The 22,943-nt window shown below is 44.7% G+C and overlaps 2 protein-coding genes across 8 annotated transcripts; one reads left to right on the top strand and one right to left on the bottom strand.

The window, feature by feature from the left end:
• Positions 1–419: 419 nt before the first annotated feature.
• LOC123054568 (ubiquitin) lies at positions 420–2,384 on the bottom strand. Its single transcript, XM_044478361.1, has 4 exons — positions 2,200–2,384; positions 1,460–1,670; positions 895–961; positions 420–643 (listed from the first exon to the last, which is right to left on the bottom strand). The coding sequence occupies exons 1-4, from the start codon at positions 2,300–2,302 to the stop codon at positions 596–598; spliced, it is 429 nt and encodes a 142-aa protein (XP_044334296.1). The 5' UTR covers positions 2,303–2,384; the 3' UTR covers positions 420–595.
• Positions 2,385–14,534: 12,150 nt separating this feature from the next.
• Positions 14,535–18,527, top strand: LOC123054566 (uncharacterized). 7 transcript variants are annotated; one of them, XR_006426241.1, is made up of 6 exons: positions 14,535–16,011; positions 16,119–16,308; positions 16,428–16,512; positions 16,601–17,326; positions 17,765–17,951; positions 18,078–18,527. XR_006426241.1 is itself a non-coding variant. In XM_044478357.1 (2 exons), exons 1-2 carry the CDS (start codon positions 14,798–14,800, stop codon positions 15,519–15,521), a joined length of 540 nt encoding a protein of 179 aa, XP_044334292.1. In that variant the 5' UTR covers positions 14,535–14,797; the 3' UTR covers positions 15,522–16,459. The 7 variants fall into 7 exon arrangements, 2 of the variants coding, with proteins under 2 accessions (XP_044334292.1, XP_044334294.1); XR_006426242.1 differs by lacking the exon at positions 16,428–16,512; XR_006426238.1 differs by lacking the exons at positions 16,601–17,326; positions 17,765–17,951; positions 18,078–18,527 and having other exon boundaries at positions 14,535–15,151; positions 15,336–16,011; positions 16,428–16,459.
• The last annotated feature ends 4,416 nt before the right edge of the window (positions 18,528–22,943 follow it).

The raw sequence follows: 22,943 nt of genomic DNA on the forward strand, positions 1-22,943 counted from the left end.
GTAAGCTTCAAAAGTTATAAATTTTCGTTGGCGCGGGTCTGCGGTGGCCAAGATCCTTGGGATTAAGATTAGATGGGCAGTCTGCCCAGGTGAGGGCGAAAAGAAGGATAAACGTCCACAGAAGTGGAGGGGCAAACATGGACCCGTGGAGGGGTTGAGCCATGTTTATTGCGCTAGGTGCATGCTATTTTTTCCCTCGTTGCAATGTTTGCTATATGCTCGTATATCCTAGTGGGCCATTGATTTAGCCGACGGGCCAAGTGTCAATACACAACATAGTAAATATTTCCCAAGCCAAAGATTAATAAAAAGGTGGGGTGTGACTAGCTCTCTTCGTTTGATTCTGTGCGGAGATTTGTGGTGACTCTTTTCTTTTTTCTTGTTGATTAAGCAAATCCAAGATAAGAACTCACTCAAAATAAACAACTCATATAAATCTATTTGATAGATAATATATTCCAAATCATACATAGGTTCAAAATCCAATCAACTGGACAAAACTTAAGACTCCAATATATATGACGACGCTAGATGATTCAGCAAAATCCAACACTCCAAACTAGGACATAACTGGCCCTAGACGCATTTCCAACGTTTAGGAAGCATTCGCAAACTTGGACATAAACCTCTTCTTTTCCCTTAGCTGAAAGAGAAGGTAAGAAAAGAAAATTTATTAGTAGAACAAAAGTAATTCAGTTTAAGTTATCATCTACATGTAATTATTTTGCACAGCGAACTCTAAACATGCAATTGTGACATATTGGTCAAAAGATTAAGGCCGAACAAGATACTTAGTGATATGATAACCAAGAACAGCTGAACAGGACAGATGTGTTAGCCTCTGTCTAAAGGGGTAAAGCACTTCAATAACACGGGGAAATAAGGTTCTCTCACCTGATTGTTATGGCCACACTTCTTCTTACGGCAGTTGGTGGCCCTGGCGGGTAGGCGTGCATAGCACCTGCAAGGCAGTGACTATTTGAGACAAGTCTAATAATTAATCAGTGATTTCAGTTTACGCATTGGTGACAACTCTGTCAAAGCTATTACAGTTTCGAGGGAGCACTATGCACATCTTAATTAATCATGTGCATATCAAACATCTAGTTAATTCTATTGTTCACAGAAATCAGCCATTATCACAAGCAAACCAAAACCGCTGGTCAGTTTGAATTTCAATATATAACCGCAAAGCAAAGAAAAAGGGGATGATATTGAAGGTGAGATCGATCAACCTCTGTTTGGCAATTCAAATCTACACATCTCAGCAAGATGTAACGAAAATCATGCTAGTTGCCTGGATTAAACAACATGAACACATTTATCTACACATACATAATCTCCACAAAAAAAGCAAGATCACAATTCATGCGCTGCATGCATAGGCACCGATCCATGAAACATGAGAAAAACAACAAACATAATGGTACTAAAAGAAAAGGTTACTGGGAGTGCATACCTGCGGCAGACTAGTTTGTTCTCATTGTACTTTTGAGCAAGGATGCGCAGGTTGGGCTCAAGGTTCTTGGGGTATCCACCTCTGCTGCCGCCGCGGAGGCGCAGTACCAGGTGAAGCGTGGATTCCTTTTGGATGTTGTAGTCGGCGAGAGTGCGGCTATCCTCCAGCTGCTTCCCCGCGAAGATGAGGCGCTGCTGGTCCGGCGGGATACCTACGGTTAGGATAGGCAAAAAAAATAAAAAATAAAAATAATTCACCGTTAGTTCCTCGCTCGTGAAGTGTTCAGTTTGATGAAGGATCATGAAAGTAAACTGAACAACGTGTTAATTGATTACTACTCCCGGGACGGGAACGGGAGTGCTAAACATGAGTTCTCTGTCAAACAAGAAGCAAATCCTACCGCAAGGTCGACGCACAAGAAACAGACGTCCAAAACTATCTAACCTCGGATGAGCAGAAAACTTTTGATCTGCTCTATTTCAGATCGAGAATGTAATCTAAGACAGCATGGAGGGTGCTGGCTACGAACTAAATTCGACAGAATTTTTTGAGGGAAACTATATTCGACAAGTGAGGTGCCCATGGTAATAAAATAATCAAACAAGAGAAGCAAAAGCCAAAGCCTCTACGAAGACCAGATTAGCAGTGAGGTGCGCAACGCTGGTGAAGATGGTCGATCGGCCAGCAAGTAGACGGAAGAGATGGCTCAGTGATTCAAGACGGGGACTGAACATGTATACCTTCCTTGTCCTGGATCTTAGCCTTGACGTTGTCGATGGTGTCCGAGGACTCCACCTCGAGCGTGATTGTCTTCCCGGTCAACGTCTTCACAAAGATCTGCATCTTTGCCGCCGTCGATGGCTCTCGCTCTCCTCTCGCCGGGTAGTGCTTGGTGGTGTTGGTACCGACCAATGGGTGATGGACGTTCTTATATAGGCAAGGGACCCAAGGGAGGTGACGGGGTCGCTACGACAAGCCCCGGAACCCTAGCTTGCAAAGGTGGAAACGGGAGGCGTGGCCGCCAAGAAGATCGCGACTCGGTCGGGGCTGCGGTTGCTGGGCTTCTGGCCGGCTGCATAATGTCCATATAACTAAACCTGGCAGAGTTGTTGAACCGGTCCATTCAGAACAAATGGCCCACAAGGCCATTTAGTGATTTTAGTCTCGCAATTAATAAATTCTAAAAAAAAAACCTTGCAATTTTTTTCACATTTGCTATTCTTTCGATTTTCAGGCAACAGTCGATTCCGTGCGAGGCGCAAAGCACCACGCAGGTATGATGCGGTGCCAGGAAGGATGGTGGGCGGTGGGGGGGTGGAGAAGGGGCATTTAGAAGGATGACTGAGGCGGCACGGGCATGACAGGTGGCAAGGCAGTGAAGCCAACGCCGGGTCATGGGGGACGACGATGCCGGTGCCGAAGGGCGGGTCGATGGCGGTGAGAGGAAGACGAAGGTGGCAGGGGAAGAGGGAGGAAGGCGAAGACGCGGGGGAGGAATCAACTGAAACCTGAACTTTCTTCGGGCAACTGACTACTAGACGCTCTTTTTTACAATGAAAAAGAATCACAGCAAAAAAACTTGACATATTACTTATGTGTTTAGTTTTGGTTTACCGCATTTAACAATCAACGGTGTGAGTTATAACTTCTTTGTTAAGAGGGCATGATAGCCTTGTGAACATTATGGAAACTCACACTGTATGTCATCGGGTGCCTATGTATGTAAGTACGTTCCATATACCCATTCAATCTTATATTTGTACACTTTTTTATTAATTAGTACTATATTATTTATTTATCCATTCATTTTTTCGCTAAAACATTTTTAAGGATTAATAAATAAATATATTGTTGTTAGAAAAATGTTCATCATGTATTTGAAAAATGACCACCATGTATATGAAAATATTCATCATATGTTGAATCTTTTTCATCATATAATAGAAATATGTTAGCCATGTATTTGGAAAAAAAATATCGCATATCTGGAATATGTTCATGTCTACTACAAAAATAGAACAAAATTAAAATAAGAACAATAAAAACAAGAGAAGCTGAAGAAAAAAAATGAAATCCATGCATAAACCGAGAAAATAAACAAAAACAAAAGAACATGCCTTAAATTGCGAAAGACAGAAGAGTAATAAAAAGAAATCAAACCGTAAAAAAAAACAGCCTAGAAAAATGAGAAAGGGGTCTACCCAAAAGACGCTCGATTGACAAGATATTATTTTTTTGAATTTTGATCTCATGAAAAAAGCAATACGACGACTTCCCTTTTTTTGTGGCGAGAAAACCCCCCAGCAAAATTGTCTTGTGACAACAAGTTGCCCTAGCCTACCAGGGAAGTTTTATGATAACCTTTGAAAGTCGTGCCCCTGAACTAGTTATTTCGGCTAAACTAATATATAATATACTTAATAATTTAAAAATAAAATAAGTAAAAGTATTTGTTTGTTATATAAAAAACCTTGCACATATCAAAAATAAAATATTCAGGTACTTCTATTTTTTTATTTTAAAAAGTTATGTTCACATATTTTAAAAAGGTTTTCATTTACTGTGTTTTTTTACTCCACACATAAGATTTATCTAAAGTCAAACTTTACAAAGTTTGACCATGCTTATAGGGAAAAATATCAACATTAAAAATACCAAATCATTATCAATAGATGCATCATGAAAATAATTTTCAAATTATATAAATTTAATATTTGGATGTTTATATTTTGCATATAAATTTGGTCAAACTTTACAAAGTTTGACTTCAAACAAATTCTATATGCGGAATAAAAAGAAACATATTGAGTAATTTGAAAAGCTCGTACTTCTAAAAAAAGTACTCAAGCATTCCAAAATATGCATGTAATTTAAATATTCTTCATGTACTTTTCAAAAATGTGTAATTTAAAAAATATGTCCAGACCTCTAAAACATATTCTTGTAACTTTTAAGTGTTCACAAAAATCTTCATATTATTGAAAAAAGATTCGCCTAGTTTTTTCCAGAAAAGTGTTTTCCATAAAAGTTTTTACATGTTTAAGAAATGTTGGTTATTTTATCAAAAGTATATATATTTAGTTTAAACAAAAGGAATGTATTAATAAATAAAAATAAAAAAGTTGTATTCACATGTTTTGAAAAAGAATTCATGAAATTTAAGAAGTTTGTATTACGGAAATAAATTATTTAACTACACGAGAAATCTAACGTCCGGACAATCGATCTTTTGCAAGAGATCCAGATCCACGGATCCAACTTATCCCCGCACGTGGCCCAGCCCACCTGCAGGAACCTGAGGAAAGTAAATCCCACGGGAAAACCAAATAACCCGAAGGAGATTCGAATTCATGCCCCCTAGCATGAACAAGAGACACACAAACCAACTCAGCTTATCGCTGGTTGTTTCTAAACAAATGGGAAATTGCTTTCAACCTTTTTCAATTGCATATAAAAAGTTTTTTTTTCTTATCTTCTTCTTGAATTCCCTAGTGTGTAATTGCTTAATGACAAATTTATTTGGTGAATCACTGAACTTTCGCTACAGATACAAACGACTCGCCTACCATTCGATAGAGATCGGTCGCTTCCCCGTCCGCCCATGTTCCCCTCCAATTTTCTTTTCCCTCCGCGCACACCCACGTTCTAATCGCTGAACCGGATTTTCCAGGGGAAGACTTGTATAGGATCAGCTCTTAGGTGAGATCAATGAGATCAAATTTTTTGAAGATACAAAACATGTTCAAAAATTCTGAAATTTTTTGGAGACACACATTCATGTGTGATGTACAAGCTTAAAAAGTTTCAGCTCCTAATTCGAACTACACATAGAGGATGAAAAAAGACAAAATCTCATGTGAATAGTGTCAAATACTATTCACCCCAAAGCTGGCACTATTCATAGTTGAATTTGTCTTTTTGATTCTCTAACTGTAGATTAAGTTTTGAGCTGATTTTTTTGAAGTTGTAGACATACGCTGCAGGTATGTTGTACATTTTTTTCAGAATTTTTTGGATTGTCTAAATTTGAAATGTTTGGGTTGATCCTACGATCTCACCTAAAGGACTGATACTATACTAGTCTCCTCCGAATTTTCCACACCCTGGCGAGAGTCACGGTCCGGTTCGCTTGGCAAGAGTCACGGCCCAGTTCACTCGGTGGCTTACAGGACACAACCTCGTTCCATCTGAAGTCAGCACACTGACCATCTCGCATTTGTTTTGTTGTTGCACGGTTGAAAGAAAATCTAGATAATATATCACATGTCTCATACTAGTAGAGAAAGCTTTTCATCTGCTCTAATGATAGAACCGGATGAGCCAACATTGTGCTCGTGTTCTACGTTTTCATTCTAGTTCAATGAGAAGAACAACCTACTATTTTGACCATTGACCATTCATTTGTACTTTTTAGTATGCTTGTTATATAAACATCGTGTTATTTGACATGATAGCTTACATGGCAAACATCGTGATATTTTTTGTTTCTAGAGAGAAAAGTTGTTGAAATATATCCCTAGTTGTATCCCTGATAATTTAGGTACAAACATTATGGTAGTTTTGAACCAGAGATTTTTTTTAACACAGTACAAACGTAGACGCTCATACATACGCGTATACACTCACCCCTATGAACGCACACATGCACACCCTACCCCTATGAGCACCTTCGAGAGACTGGGCCGGCATATCATCTTGAGATTTACGAAGTCACCGCAGGCGCCACGTCGTCGACGGGAACGTCTCCTCTCACTGAAAGCGCATCGCCGGAAATCCTGAAATAAATCCAGGATTAATGCGAGCACCAGGACTTGAACCCTGATGGGCTGAGGATACCACTGTCCCTCTAACCATCCAACAACAGCTTGGTTCGCAAAGAAAAACATTATTGTAACATATCCCAGTAACTTTTGCGTAAATAGTATGGTAGAGCTGCTAACTCTTGTACAAATCTCGTGGTAACTTTTGACCCGAGGAAAAAGTTTTAAAAGACATACCCCTTGATAACTTCTGTGTAAATAGCATGATAATATACGCACAACAGAGCTGATAACTCACGTACAAATGTCACGGTAGCTTTAGACCCGAGGAAAAATTGTTGAAAAACATACCCGGTAACTTCTGTGCAAGTAAAATGGCAGTATACGCATAATAAAGTTGATAACTCACGTACAAAGTCCATGGTAACTTTTTGCCCGGTGAAAAATAATTGTTGAATACAAATCGTAACTTTTGTATAAAGAGCATGGTAATGTACACACTGCAGACTAGATAGCTTATGCATAAACAACGCGATAACTTTGACCCGTGGAAAAATGTTGTTAAAAATGTACCTTCAGTAACTTATGTGCAAAATGGCATGGTAATATACACACCGCTGACCTGATAACTTAGGTACAAACACCACAATAACTTTTACATGGGGAAAAAATAGTTGTTGAAGACGCACCCATGATATGAGAGGGCACCCCCTGCACGCATGGGCATATTTTTTTTTTGCGAGGAAAGAGTGAATATATTAGCTAGCAATAGAGATACAATCGGTGTTCATAGCTATGGCAATTTCCTGAGGGAAATTTCTTAGCCAAACTGCAGTTTTCACCTGCTCTCTACCTAGCTGTGCTAAGCCATGGCTCACAAAGTTGGCTTCGCGACTGATTTTGACGATCGATACATCTCTTTCCTTAAGAAGTTCACGAATATTCTGGACACGCGACGTATAGCGCGACATGTTGGGGGTGGAGGATTGCACCAGCGCAACAGCTTCAGCACAGTCCGTCTCCACGGACACCGGAAGTGGCGACCACTGGAGGGCAAGGGCCAGGCCCTCCTCCATCGCAGCAAGTTCTACGTCCACGGCGTCAGCGCATCCAAAGAGGTACCTGCATGCAACGAAGATCGAGGATCCAACACTGTCACGAAGCGCCATGCCCGTTCCTGCTGACCCATCTGGAATGAACGATCCATCCACATTGAGTTTGACCCGGTCCGCTGATGGAGGTTCCCATTTCTGACGCACTTTTTGACGGCCATCAGACGAGTGGCGTGTAGTGGTGCAGCTCTGGACGTAATCCACCACTTGCTTTCCCTTTTGAACAACAACAATAGGATGCTGCTGAATAAGCAAGAGAGAGTTGAGGCAACTTGCCAGGAAGTTTTTTGAGCCTTGAGCCGTTGGTGGGATTTTTTGGTGGGTGATTTCATTGTGGCAATGCCATACACGCCAAAGAATCATGAGAACCATAGCCCGTTGCTGCTCCGTCATTGCATGTAGAGCTTGCAATATCCATTCAGGCCCAGTTGGCTCAAAAACGCCTTCAGCTGGGAGGGTCCATTCTTGACGCATTGCTGCCCAGAGCTCACGCGCATGTGGGCATCGGAATAGGGCATGGAAAACATCTTCTGGTTCCCGTCCACACACAGTGCATGTGGGATCTTCCTCCATACCTCTTCTGCACATATTCTCCTGGGTAGCCAAAGCATTAGATGCAAGCTTTCATGCAAAAATCCGTACCTTAGGAGGGACTGGACATTGCCAAATGAGCTTCCAGCCAGGTCTGTAACCGCTTGGATTGTTGCTGGACGCGCCACTGCTTTCGTTACACATTTTTTCATCAAGAGCCAGGTGGTATGCACTGCGCACAGTGAACATTCCTCGTTTCTCCGGGTGCCATGCAAGAAAATCTTCTTGATTCCGTGTTGACGGTTTAATTTTGATGATTTCCGCAACATCAACAGGCAGGAAGTGTTGGCGGACAAGGGCCATATTCCAGCTTCCATTGGGGTCGATGAAATCTGCCACCCATCTTAGCCGGCATCTCCCTCTAGCAGTGATCAGACGCAGCTGATGATTACGTGGGATCCAAGGATCTCACCAAGCTCGTATGCTAGCTCCATTCCCTACCCTCCAGATGATACCTTTCTTAAGTAGCTCGAGGTCATACTCAATCGCATGCCAAGTGGAGGAGCCATTACCAGTAAAGACTGTGTCTGTTAGGACGCCATTGGGGTAGTATTTGGCCTTAAGTACCTGCACACACAAGGAGTTAGGGAATTGCAGCAGCCTCTAGGCTTGGCGATCAAGTAGTGCTTGGTTAAACAAACACATGTCTCTGAATCCCATGCCGCCATGACTTTTAGGTTTCACCATATTATCCCAGGACACCCAATGTGTCTTTCTTTTCCCATTCTCGGCACCCCACCAAAAATTCCTTGTCATATGCGTGAGATCATCACATAACCCAAATGGAAGTTTAAAGACACCCATGATATGTGTTGGTAGCGCCTGAGCCACCGACTTTATTAATATTTCCTTGCCGCCCTGAGACTGGTTACCCCGAAGGAGGATTCTCTTGGCTAATCTTGATTGAAGATTCTGGAATTTACCTTTGTGCATGCGTCCATCGGGTGTTGGCAAACCCAAATATTTTGCCTCAAACTTTTCTCTACTCACACCAAGAACAGTTTTAATATCCTCTTGCACTCTTATCGGGCATGTCTCTCCAAAGAAGATGGAACATTTTTCAGGATTAATCAACTGCCCCGTAGCTTGACCATATTCCACAAGCACTTGTTTTACCCGTTCAGCCTGTTGGATCTCCGCTTTGAAAAAGAGGAGGTTGTCATCCGCAAAGAGGAGATGTGATACCTGGTGCTCGACGACACACCTTTAGAGGCTCAATACTCTGGCCCTGCACTTCTCTTTGGAGTAGAGCAGACAGACCGTCAGCGACGAAAATAAATAGGAATGGGGATAATGGATCACCTTGACGGAGGCCGCGTGATGGGGAAAATGAATCCAGGATAGCTCAATTGAATTTGACTGAATACCTCACCGTGGTCACGCATGACATTATCCATTCGACCCACCGGCAAGCGAAGCCTAACCTTTGCATCACTTTCCTAAAAAATCCCCAGTCTACACGATCATAAGCCTTTGACAGATCCAATTTGTATGCACAGAATTGTTTGTCCTCCTTTGTGTTATGTTCAATAAAATGCATGCATTCAAAAGCCAGAAGGGTGTTATCTGTGATCAAACGCCCTGGAATGAAGGCACTTTGGTTAACAGATATAAGCTCGCCCAGGATCGGCTGGAGACGGTTAACCAAACATTTAGCAACCACCTTGTAAAGAACCGTACACAAGCTAATGGGTCGGAAGTCCTTCACAGTTGCTGGCTGGTCACACTTAGGAACAAGTACGATAACAGTGTCATTTACCCCCTCTGGCATCACCCCTGTGGCAAAAAATAATTTCACTGCATTAACCACCTCAGCCTTCATTACCTCCCAGTTCCTTTGGTAGAAGCGTGCCGGAAATCCATCGATGCCTGGGGCCTTAAGGGGCCCGATCTGAAAAAGAGCATCTCCAATTTCCTCCTCTGAAAAATCTCTACACAAAATATCATTCATGTCTCCGGTGACATGTTCCTGAAACAGATGTACTACATCGCTAGCCTCCAGGTTTGGGTCATTAGTGAAAAGCTGCTGAAAATATGACTGTATTAACTTCTGCATTGCTGTAGCATCTTCCTGCCAAACACCATGTTCATCCCGCAGTCGCTTGATTCTATTTTTACGTGCACGCCAAGTAGCCTTTCGGTGGAAGAACTCTGTATTGCGATCTCCCTCACGTAGCCAGTTGATGCGAGACCGTTACATCCACAGCATCTCCTCCCGATACAAGAGTTCCTGCATATAATCTGACTTTCGACGGATTTCTCTTTGTTCAGCATTATTTGCTCGCAGCTCCTCTAGCTCTTTACGCACCTTTTCTAGCTCCTTAAGAGTGTTGCCAAAACGTTTTTTACTCCATCCTTGCAAGTGTGTCATTAGATTATCCAGCCCGGCCTTAATTGCTCCCAAGTCAGCTTTGGTTCCTGTTGATCTCCATGCCGCAGCAATAACTTCAGGGAGCTCCGTAGCTCGCTCCCATAGAATCTCATAATGACGTCTTGCCTGGTGACTTCCTGCTGTTCGAGACTCCTGCAGGAGCTTGATTAGTATGGGGCAATGATCAGAGGCCGGTGAGACTAGATGGACAGTCTGCCCATCCGAGAAAATGTCGCGCCACGAGTCATCAGCGAGTGCGCGGTCCAGCCGAACACGTACATTTGCTTTGGCTTTTCTTCCGTTATCATACGTATAGGGTATGCCTGCAAACCCCAAGTCTGTTAAAGCACATACGGAGAGAACTTCGCGGAAGGCCGCCATTTGAGCTTCAGGGCGAGGTGTGATTGAGAAGTGCTCGAACTGCCACAACGCCTCGTTGAAGTCCCCGATCAGGAGCCACGGCAAATCAGATTCAGCTCGCAGTTTTTGGATAGTCTCCCACATGTGGTGGCGATTCTCTGTTCTTGGCTCACCGTAAACACATGTCAATCGCCACGGGGTTTATCCATCCCATCATGAACATAGGCATCGATGTACCTGCTGAGCTAGATTTTATTTCAATTGACAGACTCTCATGCCAATACATAGCAAGACCTCCACTAAGGCCATCACTACTCACTCCTTCGAAACCACGAAGACCCAACCTATTCCGCAGGCGATGCATTTTTCTTTTTTCTGGCGAGTTTCACAAAGAAAAACAATGCTAGGATTGTTGATTTTAACCAGAGAAACTAGCTCACTAACAGTCGTGGTGTTCCCCGCGCCGCGACAATTCCAACTTAAGCAGTTGATGCCGCCGGTCAAGCCCTTAGGTCCCCCGGCAACCGGCTTCGGGCGGGTAGCATCCACCAAGGGTGCCCCTTTTTCGCCCCCACCAGCTGCCAGGTTCTCACGGGGATCCACCAGCCCGTTCGCCGTAGTTAGCAGAGGTGTCGGCACCACAGAACCAACTGTCCGAAGGGTGTGTTCGCTAGCCGCCATCTTGATTCGATCAGGAGGATCTGGCAGCTTTAGGTGTGACTTGCTACAAGCCCCAGGCCTTTCTGCATAGGCGGAGGACCCAGGTTGCCATCTGATGGTGGAGCTTCTGACTACCTTTTGCATAGAGTTCATGCCGCAAACGCCATGGGGTGTACCAGATTGAATCTTCCCGATCTCCTCAACAAGCTGGCCGCTCGGAGCACGGACGTGCTCCGACGGGCTGCGGGCGGACGAAGCCGCAACATGTCCATAGCGCGGATGGGGGCCGCGCATGGAAAGGGTGCCGACCTGCACGGCGGCTGGCTGGCCAGATCGTGGCGGCGGCCGGGGCGTCGCCCCAGGGGCGCCAAACCCTAACGAAGGGTTATCCATCTCCCTCCCCAGATCTCGGAAAGAAACGCATGGGCATATGCACCCACTTTTCAAAAAAAAAGAAAGCATTTTAAGCACGTTTTAAAATGTCAAAAATTCAAAAGAAAATATAACGCATACATGTTCACAAACGTGTGTGCGCGGCACAAAATTTTGTGAAAAAGATATCTTTTTGTTTTGTCTTCATAAAAAGACAAATTTCAGTGTTTCTAAATAGTGTTTCACGACACAATTTTTTTATCTTTTTGCATGGCCACAAAAAGTTATTTTTTTCGTGAACTTTATGCATGCACATAAGACGTACCCGTGCAACTTTTTTCAGATTTTTTTAGCATTTAGAAATGTGTTTTCCTAAACGGGTTCATATGTACCCGGGTTCATCCATGCACTTCCCCAGTGATATCTTCTATATAAATCTTTTTCTAATCTTTATTTTTATCTTTACCTACTCATGCTAATAGCGCCTGAATCAAATATATTTATTTTGATTAGGAATCCCAACTCCCTTTCTTTTGGATTTCCATTCTATTTAGATATGGTGTATGTAGTTTACCCTCTTTTGCAATGAGTTTCGCTACAGCACCTACTGCTCGAAAGATCCTTTTTTGGCTCTCTCTTTAGCCCTATGTCTCTTATATCGCTCCCTAATAATAAAGCACGAATTGACTTTGTCGGGTTCACCGTCACAATACGCTTATTCCCCGTGATTTTACGCTTTCAGTTTAAAATTTAAATTTAAAACATATTCAAGTTCAAGGTGGTACTAAATTCTCGTCCGTAATTTTCGCCCGTCCGTCAACTACCAAAATTTTTGTACGTAGGTGATCCGTTTTGCTTCGTTTATTAGGCCTTTGCCTACTGTCGTCTGCGCTACTACCTGGGCCTGGCTGAAGCATTGCCACTTGGGCCTCAGCCCGTCCGATAAAAATAATTGTACTGGTTGGGATCGAACCCAAGACCTTACGACCGTGCACAAGGGGGTCCAGAGATGATAAAGTCGGTGTTTATGTTAAAAGAAGAAGGTTCTGGCTAATAGATATTGTCCCATATCGTTTTCTTGTACACAATCTCACCAGTTTAAATATGTTTGCAAGTTTAAGACAACAAGCAGCCTAGGAGGAGTTGGTCAGGATTTAATGGGATAGAGACCCTATGTTGGCCTTATTAAAACAGGATGCGTATGTGAGACCTGCAATGCAGAGCGTCCACAATTAATGGGAGAGCAGAACTACCAATCTCCAATGAAGAGAGAAAAGAGGGTGAGGAGAGCGAGAGAGGAGACCGGGATCGAAGGGGAGGGGAGACAAGCGCGGGGGTGGGCTGACTCGCGGCATTGCAGGTCGGTCGATCAGGCGTGACGGAGGCAGTTCGGAGCTCCATGGGGAGGCGCCATTGTTGTGATGGAGCTGTCCAGAGAGAAAAGAGAGGGTGAGGAGGAGACCGGGGATGAGAAGCGCGAGGCTCACCGGGTGGGGGTTCCTGCTGCCTGCTGGTGCAGATCGGGCCTCAAGCTCCTGCTGTTGCTATGTGGACGAGGGCGCAAGGAGGCACTCGGGCGCGTGGGATCTCTCGAAGAGGAGGAGGGTGTTAGAAATTGCCAATTGATTTAATCCATCCAGCTTGACTGTGTGAACACCTGGGCGTCAGCCGCCTTGCGGGATCACACACGCGTCCACCGCTGGGTCCCAGGCACCGCCTACTTCATCTCCCTTCGACCTTATCTCTTCTGTCCAGTCGTTTCTTTCCATCTCCATCCATAGCACCCGTAGACAGAAACAATCTCATGCACCCCATGGTTCCAAGGTGCCGTTCATGGAATGAGCAGACACTTGCTCAGCAATGGTAGGCAAAGACAATTTCATGCGCCCCATGGTTCCAAGGTGACGTTCATGGAATGAGCAGACATTTGCTCAGCAATCGGAACATACACGAGCCTTCTTTTCCTTCAAAATACAAAGCTTTGGTTTTGCATATTAAGCTGGATCGGTACTGAATGTTTTAACAACCGATGTCAAATAAAAATAGTACATATGCACTGAATTAAAATGGGCTTGGTAACAGATCATCCACGAGAACACACCAAGATAGCTCATGGAAGGCAATGCATTAGCTATCATTGCCCTTCTGAAATTGTAGTACATACATGCTTAATGTCAAGCATTCGGTATAAACTATTATTTGCTTGGTCCTCAGAAGATAAAACCAACATAAAATAGATGATCGTCTTGCAATAATTAAAATCGAGACTCCAGGTCCCAGCAAATTACCATGCCAGTGATGACTGGTAGCGAGCCGGCTGCAGCTATGCGGGCTGCTGCGACAAGGGGTTGTAACAGTTGTTGTGTGTTATTTTTTCCTCCCGTTGCAACACACGAGCTCTCTTTTGCTAGTCCCTAATAAAGCACGGAGTGAGTCTGGCGGGCTCACCGTCGCGGCGTTTTTGTAAAACACTCCCTCAAGTTTCTGGTAAATAACCCGCGCTCCAGATTTAAGTTAGTACTCCCTCCGTCCGGGTTTATTAGGCCTCTCAGCATCACAAGCATGTCCCCTTTTATAAGGCCCCGCGTTGGAAAGGTGCATGCATGCAACCATTTCATTGGTTGTATTGAAAGCTATTGTTGTTGGTGCCATGGCTGAAAAGTTAATACACTTCATGTGTGCTTTTTCATTGGCTGCATGCATGTGAGAGAGTGCATTGGGAGTGGAATGGAAGAATTAATGTGAGCAAATTACTATGTGTCTTGGTCTAAGAGAAGTTGTCTTTAGGCCTAATAAACCCGGACGGAGGGAGTAATAAGTAAAAAAAAAACGATTCGTTCTCACCCGAACGACGGACGCAACGCCCGGTCTCCGCCTGCCCCAATCCCGACTCCAGGCCGTCGTCCCCAACACACCATGAGGACGAAGATGGCGGCGGCGCTGGTCCGGGCCTCCGAGGGGATCGGACCTCCTACGCCTGCCCGATCCTCCTACTTCTCCTCGCGCTGCTCCTCGCTGTCCCCGCTCGCGGCCACCTCCAACGCCTCCTCCCACGCCTACGCCTTCGCGGGCCGTCAGCCGGTGCCCGCCCCGGATCCCACCTTCTTCGACGATGTCGTCGACGCCATCGTCGACAAGTACGGCTGGGACCCCGACGCCGAGGTCCGGGTTTGGCCGCTCGACGCCGAGGGCGCGCTCGTCGACGCCGTGCAGCGCTACGAGTTCCCCGCCCGCGTGGGGCCCCGCGGTGGCGCTGGCGCGGGCCTCCGACGGGGCCGTCGACTGGAGCCGCCCCGACGCCCCCGGGGTGGAGGAGGTGGTCGGGCCCGACGGGGTCGACTTCGTCACCGGCGATGGCGACCTGGCGTTCGGCTCCGGCGTCAGGGTCCGTGACACGGTAGGGCCGTTCGAGCTGGTGGTCTCCGATGGCGCTGGCAGGGGCCGCGCAGAGCTCCAGTTGCCGTCGGTGAGTGCTGTTTGACTTTTATCTTTGTTGCTTCAGTTTTTTTGCTTCTGCTTGCTTGCTTGCTTGCTATGCTCTTGAAGTTGTGTGGCCTGTAAGATGAAGCAGTTACTACAATTGGTGAATGGTCTAGCTGCTGCTTATCCCTTTTCTGTTTGTGACTTTGAATTGATTGCGTTTGTTGTAGTGTCTGCACCACCGCCCGTTGATTAGAATGCATGTTCCGGCAGTCCAGGCATCGATCACTGGCAAATTAAAAAGGCATGAACGCACTAAACAGAAATTCTGTGTAGATGATTCTTGTATATGGCAGTGGCACACGCGCTGGTTGATGAAGCCGCTGGGCCGGAAGGCCCTCTCATTGCCATGCTAATGAGTATCACGACGAACATGGCCCCCACCTCAATGCCTCCCTGTCGGCGGTGAGGTCTGGCCGGATCTGTACAACCCGCAATATTAGTAAAGAAAAAGAATAGCTTGATTGTTCTATGACTCTGTCGTGGATAGGTAATTTGCATCCGAGGTCTATAGGATCTCCGCCATTAGTTTCCCATTAGAAAATTGAGTTACTAAAGTAAGGAAGATGTCCAAAGAGAGGTAATCGATGGCATGATATGCATCAGAAGATCCTCATCACTGAAGTAGTACTCCACCAGTCCACCTACAGTTTTGGAACATATAAACACGGCATCAAAGTGCTACCTGGCACCAAAGAAAGAGTTCAGGTCAGGGTGTTATACTGCAGCTAAGCAGTATAGTCTGAAATTCTAAGTTTGAGGAGGATTTCAGTGTTTCTAAAGAAAGGGACAAGGATCAGGGCTATAAGATTGTTGAAAGACTCAGAGACATGTATCATGAATCGGGTACAGTATGCTTTCTACCCGTCTTTTCCTTATATTGACTAAACCTTAGTAAATGACTATTTCCAGTTTTCTCATGTAACCTGAACTGCTGCTGGTTTAAATTTCAGTTCCGCAAGCTGCGGCACACATGGTCTGCCTCCGTGTCGTCCTACCTGCTTCAGGGCCCTCTACTTCTTCCCCCAAGATTGCCATTATGATTAACAAATCTGACGAGAGCAATTTAATTGGTGACACATCATATTTATTCTGCAACTGCATGTGAATTCTCATCTTGCGCCTACCTCTTTTGCTTACCAGGTTGCAAAATTTCATTAACTTATTTGTCGAAGTATCCTGCAAAATCATTTCTCTTATGGGAATTAGCCTATTGTATTGATCTAACAAGGTCCACTTCAACCTACGTAACAATTATGCAGTGAAGATGGAGAGCTTTAGGCAAAAAAAGAAAGAAAAAAACTAGCACGTGATCTATGGAGAATAATTTTGACAGCAACTCCAACTGTAAGATTCCTGAAGTTATTTCTATGAAAGTTTGTAAGTTTTCTTGATATCTATGTACACTGACATATATCGCAATTAATGTTGGCAGATGCAATGGAGTACACTTGATGCGATCAATTCTGGTGTGTGTGTGTGATGCAATGACGTATGAATAACGACAGAAAAATATGCCTGAGGAGTATGGGTATGTAGTAACATTTCTCTGTTATTTTTGGAACAACTTGGAATATCTTATTGGTAGTTTATATACAAAGTCATTTTGATAATTATCATGCTGCAAACCTACATAGTTTTCTATATTAATCATGTCATGCTAAAATATAAAGGTTATAGCTTCAATAAATTGATAAAATACAGATTTGGGCTTTACATATTTATTGAATATATATTTACATATGAATACGTCGTTACGGTCGGACTCCAGCGAACAGCAGTGGTTGTTATACCCCACCAGGTAACTTGCTACTGTTGGTGAAACTCTCTTGTGCAGAAACGCCGATCTTGAAATCTTGATCCTACTTATAGGCCGTATTGCAAGCAATGTACTCATGTTTTACTGAACATGTAGGTAACATGAAATTTTGATCTTCTCCCATCACTGAAAGTTGTGTTTTAAACTTGCAAAAGCATTGCTAAGCCTATTCAATCATTTCTATGTTACCCTAGATTTCACTCCATACCATAATTGAGATACAAATGGGCATTACTGATGTCGAGGAGAAGAGTTAGAAGCTCTTGGATTGAGAATCTGAGATTTATATAGGTTCAGTAGAACAAAAAGTTTCGGATTCACTACTCCAGATACAACGATGCGGTATATGTAGTTAACTTCGTACTTTATATTACCAATTTTTCTTCCTCCAAGAGTTCTCCGGATATAATCTACACCTGAAACAATAAATTGTTAAAAGCAAGGAAAAGTAACAAGTTCTGCAAATTAGTTTCATCAGGAGAGAACTGGCTGAAATGAAGCTAATACCGATGTACTGAATATCCTACAGTGGTTAGTATACTAAAGAGTAAAACTGCATGTTTTTGTCATATCTGAAACCCTTTTCTGCTCCATACTTTACGTAAACAATGCCTGTGCATTGGCATAAGAACCATAGATTGAAAAATCATCATCCATTGTCATTCGTCACCCTGGCAATGATGCATTTGCTATTCAGAAGACTTCTTGTCCGGTTTAGTGTGTGATTTGTTACTATGGTAAGAAAACATTTCCTCAACCCATCTTTCACTACACACACAGGTTGCACAGAGGAGTATAAGGATTTCTTCATCGGGCCAGTCCACGTGGAAGATGTCGCGTTAGCCCATATCACGCTGTTTGAAAACCCGGCTGCATCCGGGAGGCACCTCTGTGTGGAGCCCATATGTCACTTGAGCGATTTCGCGTCCCAAGTCGCGGAGCTCTACCCCGACTACGAAGTCCCGAAGTAAGCAACACACACTGAACACATACTTCACATGTTTGGAGAACAATAATTTCATAACAAACGACGACATGAATGGACTGTTGTCACGGTGCTAATCTCTTTGCGTTTGATCGGTTTGGTCGGCAGATTACCTGAGGACACGCAGCCTGGGCTGGTGAGAACGGAGGCGGTGCCGAAGAAGCTGATGGCACTGGGCCTGCATTTCACTCCTTTGGAAAAGATCATCAAGGATGCGGTGGAGAGCCTTCGGAGAAGAGGATGCATCGCCTGATGGCTGGATTATTAGCTGTACCATATTCCTTCCCTTCTGTTGTAGGGTCATGATCAACCCTTGCTCCAGAGATGTGTTGTGCCCAGCCCAGTGCTAGACCTTATAGTTGCCTGTATGATTGTGCAATAACGGCTGGTTGATCTACTGGTACACCTGTCTGTTCTTGCTAGATTCTTCCAAGAAGTCCTTGGGTGTTGCAAGGAAGATCAACGATGAATAATTGTCCAGGATAAGTGAAGAAAACAGTACTCTCGAAATAGAACGAATAATCCATTCACAAAATATGCCGAGCTTTTTCGGACGGAGGGAGTACAAAATTGGGTCATCTATTTTGGAACGGAGGGAGTATTACCTTATCTATACCTCATCTTTAGCCGTCCAGTACACTTACGAAATCCATTCATGTTTATGTTTTTTCTACAACACATCCTGTCATGACATCGTGGACAGGATTTTAAAGAGTTTGTTGATGTCATCATGTCTGGCTGTGGGTCGTGGGAGGAGGAGGAGGGGGTCTTGAGCCATTGGGTTAAGGATTTGTTCTTTTTTTTTTTCCGTTGTAACACATGGGCATTTGTAATTTCTGCTTGTGTAGGGCGAGAATGGGCAGAAGCAATCGTGTATTCCTTTTTGTTTATTTGTAAAATATCTATACTTGCGGCTCTTAAATTGTTCATTGCCATTCTTCACTTTTTTGTTATCTTTGATGTCCTTTCTCAATCCTTTGGACATCATCAGGTACTTATCCCGTCGCAACGTTGGACACCTTACTATCTTCACAAATGATAGGCGGTACAAAATCAAGAAATGCTTTGAAAACAAATTTGTTGTATATAAATGGCCTTTGCAACTTCATTTTACAAGATGAAAATATGCTAATTTTAATTTTTCATAGGGGTACTCTTCCCAACCAAACAGCCAACTATCTGTAAAAACTCCCAAAATATACCCTAAAAAGACTATCTGTAAAAAAACTTAACACAACAAATATAGTTTAAAAATGTTCATGCTATTTTTCAACAAAATATGTTTGCACTTTTTTTAAAAAGCTTAAAAATTTCCAAAAAATGTTCCATTTTTAAGAAAAAATATTTCCACTCAAAAATGTACAACAAAACATTCTTTTCGAAAAGCATCTGATAGAAAAATGTTCTTTTTAGAGAAATATTCCAATTTCATAAAAGCATTAACTATTCTTAAAAAAGTGTTCCATTTTTATGCAAACATTAAATTTTATTAAAAATAAGAAAAATTCCATGTTTAACCTTATCATAGATGTTTATTAAAATTGGATATAAGAAATGGTGCACAATGGCAAACGAAAGCAGGTTGTGCCCTTTTTTTCGCCCGGTGCAACGCACGGGCATTTGTACTAGTAGTATGGTAATATATGCACCACATACATGATAATTTAGGTACAAATCTCGTCTAACTTTGACCTCGTGGAAAAAAAATTTGTTGAAAACATACCCCAAATAATTTCTGCATAAATAGCACGATAATATACAAATCATAGGAGTCGGCCAGGGTGCCGTGGTCGCTGTCGGTGTCAAAACCGGCGGATCTCGGGTAGGGGGTCCCGAACTGTGCGTCTAGGATCGATGGTAACAGGAGACGGGGGACACGATATTTACCCAGGTTCGGGCCATCTCTATGGAGGTAATACCCTACTTCCTGCTTGATTGATCTTGATGAATATGAGTGTTACAAGAGTTGATCTACCACGAGATCGTAATGGCTAAACCCTAGAAGTCTAGCCTATGTAAATATGGTAATGAGTATCCGCCTATCCGGACTACGCTCTCCGGTTTATATAGACACCGGAGAGATCTAGGGTTACATGGGGTCGGTTACATAAGAAGGAATCTACATAGTCGGTTGCCTAGCTTGCCTTCCACGCTAAGTAGAGTCCAATCCGGACATGGGTACAATCTTCGGTCTTCATGTCTTCACAGCCCATCCGTCCGGCCCATGGATAACAGGCCGGACGCCCGAGGACCCCTTAGTCCAGGACTCCCTCAGTAGCCCCCAAACCAGGCTTCAACAACGAGGTGTTCGGCGCGCAGATTGTCTTCGGCGTTGCAAGGCGGGTTCCTTCTCCAAGTAATATATTCGGCCGTTGATCCAATATCGCTCCCCTCGGCTTTTGTGCGCTAATAACTTTGTCTTCCACGTGTCGAGCGAATGCGGAAAGTCAGGGTATTTTTGCAAATAACACCCCCTCCAAGCAAAGAAGAGCGTCTTTTTAAAGAGATTGGATCCCAGATCCACTCGGCACCACACGGAGAAAAATCCCCGAAGACTGCTAGGAGAAACCATTCCAACATGGCTAGCATTCCCAGCTTCTCTTCCCGTCTCAGCCCAGAGAAAGGCGAGTGGGAGAAGTGCTCTGTGTCTCACAGTTAATTGGCGAAGTTGCAAACGCAGGGATTTCTTCCTCCTGCGGATCTGGTCCCTGTTCGAGCAGGGCTGGCCTCCTTCAATGGCATGACTCAGGCGGAGGACTTTCCCAATCCATCCGGGAGGAAGCGAGTGTGCTTCGTCCCTTATCTGCTAAGAGGCGTCGGATTTCCAATCCATCCGTTCCTCCGAGGGCTTCTGGAATATTACGGCCTCCAGCTGCACAACTTCACTCCCACCTCTATCCTGCACATAGCAGGTTACGTCGCTTTATGCGAGTTATTTCTGGGTGTTGAAGCCCATTTTGAGCTGTGGAGAAAATTGTTCTGTCTTGTCCCGCATAACCATGAGGGGTCAATATTTGAAGTGGGCGGAGCCGAAGTGTGGCGCATCGCCGATACCGGATACCTATCCGGCACACCAAGGAGGGCACCTAAAGAATGGCCTTCCGAATGGTTCTACATCGAGGACGTTGCACTTCCCGACCCGGTTCGAAAGGGTCTCCCTGAATTTGCAAGCGTTCCACTAAAGAAACGCCATAGTTGGCGTCCCCGGAGCCTTAAGGAGGATGACAGCGCGGAGGTTCGTCAGCTCATGGGCAAGATAAAGACGCTCGCCCAGTCCGGATTAACAATGGTTGAGGTAATGGCGATCTCCATAGTGCGAGGGGTTCAGCTGCTTCAATATAGAGGGCTCCCAATGTGGCACTACAATGGGGAGGACGACGCCTCCCGCTCTGGTCGGAAAGGTCCGGACACCCCCGCCGCTCTAGCCAAGATACTGGCCGAGCTGTTCAAAGGGGAGGAAGAGGAATTTCTTCGCATCAATCGCAGAGATGGATATTCTATGTATGATCCTCCCAGTTGGGTAAGCCTCAATCCTTCTGCTTTATTCATTCTGCTTCCCGGATTACCTTTGATAAATTTCTAATCTGCTTATGACAGCATTGGCGAAAAATCACCGAGGGGTTTTACAACCCCGCCCCACAGCCTGAGAACCACAACCGGGAGCTGGATCCTGGGTTTGAAGAGGACCCGGATATATTCATGGTACTCGCGGAAGGGGTGTTTTACCAGGCGAGCTACGATGGCACGGAAGTGGCCATTATCGCCGATTACCCTGGTCTTCTCCTGCTTCCCACGTAAGTTATTAAGAAAAAGTCTTGCTCGAAAGAGCTTCCTCGCACTGCCTCACCCATCGCACCGCATCATGCTCCACAGGGGAGGCGTTCGGCACGTCACGCTACTCCGGGGGCGGCTCCAAAGAGGGCGGCTCCAGAGCCGAGCAAGGCCTCTAAAAGGAAGGTCGGTGAAGACACGATCGGCCCCTCGTCAAAGAGGTAAGGATTTGAAGGTATACTTTAGTAGTCGTATCCAACTGCAACTTATACGTTTGTCTGGTACCAGGAAAAAGGTTCACCGGACTATGTCCGAGGGTCCGGCCGGCCGTACTCCCAGTGCCCGGGATTTAGACCCCATCGGAGAGACGGGAGCAGATATGGGAACAATGCCGACTGTCCTTCGGCCGAGGGTTCGGAGAATATGTCCGTTACCGACTCGGAGGTGGAGAGCGCCATGAATCATCGGCGCTGCAGGGCTATTTTACGAGACCCTAAGTTCTCGGAAGAGGCATTCAATGCCTTCAGCTCGGCTGATGCATACATCCGAGCTGCTCGAAACGGGCTTAGTAGAGCCACAAAGCAGCATTTAACAGATGTGCGGGTAAGTTTTCTTTGTCCGAATAGGATGGTCATATGCCAGTAGCCCCCGGGACTGAAATCAGTTGGTACAACTGATTTAAGGACCATTGTATGACCAGGTTCTTACAGAGAAGAACAACCTGCTAACCCAAGAGCTGGAACAATGTCGAACGCAGCTAAATGCTGCCACCGCCGAACTGAAAAAGTCCAAGAAGGCGTCACCTGGTAATATTCCCCTCCATCGAGAAAATATAATTATATGCCATTAATGTTAACAGTCCTGCCTATGCCATGACGTAATTATCAGAGGAACTCAAGGAGGCGCTGGAAGTCGCGAAAGCGAATGAACAAGAGGCCAAAAGGCTACATGCTGCGGGCGAACGTGTGCTGAAGCAGACCATTGTTGAGAAAAACCAGCTCCAGGATTGCAAAACCCAGCTATGCGAAGAGCTGAAAGATGTGGGGGCCTAGCTAGCCGATTCCGTGAAGGAGAACAAGAAGCTGCGGGGCGGCATGTTCAGTATGTGTCTGAACTATTGTTAAAGTAGTTTGGAGACACATGGAACTGATATATTCATGACTGCAGGTATATTGACGGGCCCTCCTGAAGAGGAGGTGTCCG

The sequence above is a fragment of the Triticum aestivum genome, chromosome 2D (assembly GCF_018294505.1).
Source record: "Triticum aestivum cultivar Chinese Spring chromosome 2D, IWGSC CS RefSeq v2.1, whole genome shotgun sequence".
Classification (NCBI taxonomy): domain Eukaryota; kingdom Viridiplantae; phylum Streptophyta; class Magnoliopsida; order Poales; family Poaceae; genus Triticum; species Triticum aestivum.